The sequence below is a fragment of the Loa loa genome (genome assembly GCF_000183805.2).
Source record: "Loa loa unplaced genomic scaffold supercont3.138, whole genome shotgun sequence".
In the NCBI taxonomy this organism is placed as follows: domain Eukaryota; kingdom Metazoa; phylum Nematoda; class Chromadorea; order Rhabditida; family Onchocercidae; genus Loa; species Loa loa.
The window spans coordinates 158,898-164,829 of record NW_018108318.1 but is presented as its reverse complement, the minus strand read 5'-3'; the positions used below and the strand labels follow the sequence as shown (position 1 = coordinate 164,829).

Sequence of the window (5,932 nt, the reverse complement as noted above, 5' to 3'; positions counted from 1 at the left end):
AAGTTTTACGGGAGAAAGTCTTTTAGTCGCCTTGGTACATATCGAAATGAAAAATTTACCTTTCATATTTCTTTTACTCGGTTTTGTATGAATTTGGGTAGTAATTTCGATCGATTTTGTATCCAGTGTAATGCACATTTCGAATTCGACCATGACACCACTGCGATTTTTTCCATACTCAATTACTTTATAACAAAGTTGTTTGTTGGCGGCTCGTACACCAGTAAGTATTGCTAGCAGCTTCAGCCGTGGTATGATCATACCTTTAATTGGAGCGAGTCTTGATTTGGCGAAAAATATTGCGCTATTTCTTTCGTCGACATGTTTGTTTAAAATGTATACAACTGCTGAATACGCAACACTTGATGCGTCCGTGAAGACATGGAGTTGTTGATCTGAGAGCTTTTTTGTAGCTAACCTCGGTATCTCGATAATGTCTGCGAGCCATTCCTTTGTAAGAGATCGCCATGCTTCTTTATCATCTTCATCGACGATTTGATCACAAGAATTATTTCTTTTCCATAAATTTTGGAGGAATAGTTTGAACTGAATCATTATGGGGACTAAAAATCCCAAAGGATCATATTGCAAGATACTTTGTTTGGTGAATTCATGTTCGATCCATGGTTTCAGCGTTACTCTTATTGTATTTTTATCGTTTATCCAGTGATCCCAAGAATTTTTGTTGCGCCTCCTTCGATTCTGTCTTATTTTGGCATTGCCTTATTGAAGTTTTGGTCATTAGGAAGAAATTCGCGAATATTCACCGCCGCCTTCTTAAAGATATCCTTCACTTCGTGATATTTATTTATGGTTTCCCTTGTTCCGTTTGCTGACAACATGACGTTATCTACATATAAATTTCTCCTGATCTCTAGTGCTGTCTGGCTTCCGATCGTTTCTAGATAATGATTGAGTGTTGCTGCTAACAAAAACAGTGATGATACTTCTCCAAAAGGAACTCTTCTAAAACGATAGCATTTCAGGTTTTCCTCGGTAGCCGCAAATTTGATATTATTTATCCAGAGGAATCTGGTACAGTTCCTGTCGGACTGATGCAGTTCCAATTGTAAAAACACCTTTTCAACGTCGGCTATGATTACACTTTTCATCATTCGAAACTGCAATAGTATTCCTACTAAATCTGGAAGCATGATAGGTCCACGATATAGGACTTCGTTTAAACTTTTTATTTCCTTGAGATGCGCCGAAGCATCAGGACTATTCTGAGTTTCGTTATAGGTTTTATGGGGGGGTATTACCTCATGATGAGGTAGATAATGAATTACACCCTCTTGATCCATATCATGGTGAACTTCCCCAATTATGCCTGACCCCAGTTGATCTCGAATCGTTTCGTTGTACCGTCGAAGTATGTTTTCATTGTTTTGAAGTCTCCCGATCAAGGTTTTAAGGTGTCCGAAGCATAGTCCATAATGGCTTTTTAGTTTATCCTTTGAGTCTTTCCAAGGCCAGCAAACTTGGTATCTCCGTCTTGTTTCGCTACACTTTTCGAGTTTACTGATTCAGCGCTTGCTTTGCAAATACTATTTATATAACCATTTCCGGCTAGCATTGGTCCCAGTTTTGTCCTGAGTAACAGGAATCCTGATTTCAGTTCTTGCACTCCATCTAGTTTAATTAAGTCTTTGACGCCAATGAGTATTTCACACTGCTTCCAGTAACCGTCTATCCCTTTTAAGTTTTTTCTTTCCATTATAGAACTGATATTTTTATCAGTTCTATAATTTTTATCGTCGATTGCGATCACTTCCAGTTTATTTGTAAGGTAATCTATTATGTTAACCTCGCAGATTATGATTTCCGTCTTTCCGATTCTTACACCAACCTCTGCTTTGGTTGAATTGCATTTCTTCGGTAATTTATTGCCGAACGAAGCAATACTTAATCTCTCGTCTTCCACCCCTCGAATGTGCAGCCTTTCTGCTAAGTTAGTTGATATGAATGATAACTGCGAGCCCAAATCAAATAGTGCCAACGCTCTCGTTTGGAATTTCGGGATCTCTGGGAGGATTGCCTTTTTCACGAAGCCATTGAAATTAGCATAACTCGAGCATTATAAACTACCATTTTGCTGTATGTTCGATGAATACATGCAAGTAGCTTCTGCACAAACTTGCTATTCTCTTATGAATTATTCTCTTATGATGTTCCTGACTTTTTTCCCTAATTTTCTCCTACTTTCATTCACTTATTATTTGCACTTTGTTTCGGCTTAACCTTATTCAACAGTATGCACGCGTATTTTGTACTGGACTTGATTATTGAATTGATAAGAGAGGTTTCTTCAATATTACAAAGATGAAATTGCGGATAATATTCTTTATTTGACATTATAAGTTGGTATGGAATCCTTGAAATACAAAATTGAAATGGATGTCTCATTGAATAGAATGAATTACAGAATGATTAGTAAGTGTCAAAACTATCTGAGATTTCCTTCGCCAATGTTTGAATAATAAATCCAACCGTTTCACATTTACTTCTGCAGCAGCATAATAAATGATTTCCCTGGGGATGCTCGGTATCTTTGACCCTTGCAACACACTTATTTTCCAAAGCTTTTATTTCGATACAGAACATACTGTCACCTGAAAATTTAAGAAAAGTCTATGCAGTTTGAACAAGAAAAAAAATAAAAAAAAAGGGCTAAATCAGATTAGAATCTTATATTGAAGTTGAATTAATCAAGTCCGCAAGATTTTATAGTTTTTGAAGTGTATTTTGAGGAATGCTTAGTAGCTAGCCTCAGTAATGGAATATGAATCTTGAAATTTAAATAATAAATAAATATGTAATATTAGATTCTAATATTAGTGAGTAAATTAAAAGCTATAATTTATATGCTACTTGGACAAGATGGGAGAGGAAATGAATATTTTAAAGGAAATGAAGGAATGAATACTTTGAATATTTAAGAGAGGAATGAATACTTCAACAAATGAATACATTTTCTGTTAGAACTTTCATCCATAATTTTGGATAATTCTATTATCATTAGCTCAAAAATTTAAATCAAAGTTCTATCGAAAATACAAATTGTCCTTTTGATTCGTCATTTGATTTCTTTTTTATCATGTGAAAAATATTTCAATGTTCTGAACAATTTAATCAGTTTTAACCAGTTTTAACTTAGTATTAAGTGAAACTTTGTTTGAACTTTTTTCCCATTTAGAAATGCAAGAGATTCTTTTCGAAGAATTAGAAAAACAAAACAAAGGGAACCCATATGTTATAAACACTAAATTTTACGGCTGAAATCAAAAAAACTAACCATCCCACATTTTTTGCTTTGGGTGAACACATTTTCCACTCGTTATAACGTCTTCGTTTTCTTCTACACTAAGTTATCAGTTTCATTACTTAAAGTTATTGTAGAATTGAAATCATATCATTTTAGCTCTTCTTGAGGAAGTATTCCAATAATTGCAATGCTCCAAGAAATCAACAAAAAAAAAAATTAATTCAGAAGAACGAAATTTAATTAAAAAAATTAAATTCATATACACATAGGGTTGTAATGAAACCTTTACGGAAAATTAAATTGTGCCGTACTTTACCATATAAATGGTTTTAGAAGTAAAGCTATGGATGGAGTTCACCTGCAGCCGTAATTTGAATAATCCCTAATTTACAATATAATTATAATCACCAACATTTTTGTAAATTGAATTAAGAAAAAAACAAGTGGTTCAGAAATGAATGGATATAATAAGAGATAATTAAGCTTACCATCAATGTCCAAAGTTCCATAAACATTAGGAGAATGACACCATGCTTCTCCTTTCCGCACTAAATGATCTGACAGAGTATTCGGATATTCCTTACGGATCTGCAATTCCTCATCTCTTTGAATTTGATGGAATGCTTGTTCTGCTTGAATGAAAATGAAGCATCCAAGTTATAACAAAGGCAGTAACTGAAAATTAAGTTTAATAAAAGATGCATCATTCCATCAAAGTAGCTTTCCGAGTAAAAAAGAAGTCTGATTGTTAACAATTAAAGAAAATTCCGTTTCCACTTCAAGCAGATTATGATATACTTTTTCCGATGTTTTAACTTTTAAAAGATACTTTTTCGAATACCTTAAAATCGAGTTCTTGTTTGATTAGAATTTTCTGTAATTTCACTCTTTCCCACACATATTCATTACATGCATCGCCATGATTATTGTACGAACGGCAGAAACAATATGCTTGCCCTTTCCGGATTGAAGTGCAAAGCGATGATAGTGATCCTGTCCTTAAGTGTCAAGTTTCGTATGAAGTTTAGATTTCAATCCTAATTTTTCAATCAGAGCAAAAGGTTCTCGATTTACAAAGAAAAAGGATGAAGAATAGAATATTTGTGTGGGAAAATGGATCATTGATGTGCAAGCACAAGTTCATTCCGAGCAAATCCACACACAAATCAGGCCCGATTCCATAAGTAAATTCCATAACAGATCGTATCTCAGACAAAGTGTCTGGTGCTTACGCACTGACCTACGATATACATATATAATCGAGGTGGATAAGTTAATGTACACCCCAAGCAAACATTAATTTACTCAAGCCACATGGCGTATGCGATATGATCCAGATGTTTTCCAGCGTTATTAGCTATTGTATGAGTCACCGCACCACCTGACACATCAAATTTTACTTCTGGAAAAATTTATTTTTCCATTAAACTTATGACATTTTTATATCAACGTGGGATATATGAGATACATTACACGTTCAAATCTCTTTAACTTTAAACAATTCACTAGAATTATAATTTCGTTAAGGTAAGATGAGAATGTACCGTAAAAGTTTCATTATCATTCTGCAAATCATCTAAACATTATACCAATATCAGTGTATCGGCCTAACCTTGTCAGATATTCTTAATAATAATAAAAGCACCGATCAAGCAAATTACAGATACCGTTTTCATTCATTTTTAAAGTCATTTCGGTGTAGCAATAGGATGTATATGTGAGAAACACTCTCTCCACTCCATGTGTTACATACTGAAGTCTTTGTTGATTATACCGCATACATTGCGTTAAATTCATTAAGGGCTAAAATTTTTAATTTAATTTTTGGAGAGGTAAAAGCTAGTTGAACTGTTAAGATCCAGTCATCATAGTTTACAAATATTTCTTTAAATGCTATTAATAAGTTATATAGTTCTGTTTTCCGCAAGGAAAGATTCATTGTTTTAGGAAACTCAATTAACTTTCCTCATTTTATCGTGTCTTAATATTAGTCGATACCGCCGCTAATGACAAGTGTTTCAAAGTACAACATTACCTATTTAGCTGAATCAATGTACAATGCTTTATAGATGCAGTGGCAAATTTCTTGATGTATTTTACGTTAATAATATCATTGTACTAAATATTTCATATTTGTGAACGTTTTTATTAAATAAAAGCTTTTTTTTTTATCGTAGAAAAAAGCCGCTCACCCAACTTCTAGCTAGACGGGGTATTTTTACTGCAAGTTTTTCATCACATGGTGTTTTAGAGCTAACTTCCGTGCGACAACGACATGCAAAAATTTTCAGTGGCATGTAGTTTGTTTCAAACATTGCTGCTTCTCGGCAAGACCGTGAATTTGTATAATTAAAGTTTACCTAGAAGAGAATTTAAATAGAATTAGTTAACTCTTTCCTGATGATTGAAATAAATTTCTCAAAGAAATAATCCATTAAGGATAAAATTAAACTTCAACCACTCACTTCTACTTCAACGTAATGACATTTTCCGTCTTCCAGCAGTGCATATGAGAAGTCGATTGGATAAAATGCACTGCCTACAGATTAAAAGCTGCTTTCAATATGATCATTATTTGTATCAGCTGATTTTAAAATTTCTCCACGACCATGTTTCAGAAGACACGCAAAGTAGCAACGTGTTGATTTCACATTCATTTAAACTGTA

The 5,932-nt window shown here is 33.7% G+C and overlaps 1 protein-coding gene across 1 annotated transcript; it reads right to left on the bottom strand.

The window, feature by feature from the left end:
* Positions 1-3,290: 3,290 nt before the first annotated feature.
* On the bottom strand, positions 3,291-5,580 carry LOAG_11886 (hypothetical protein; the record flags this gene model as incomplete). The annotated part of the gene is made up of 6 exons (XM_003147405.2): positions 3,291-3,358; positions 3,754-3,853; positions 4,107-4,263; positions 4,571-4,667; positions 4,933-5,068; positions 5,458-5,580. 6 exons carry the CDS (start codon positions 5,578-5,580, stop codon positions 3,291-3,293), a joined length of 681 nt encoding a protein of 226 aa, XP_003147453.2.
* Between the last annotated feature and the right edge of the window lie 352 nt (positions 5,581-5,932).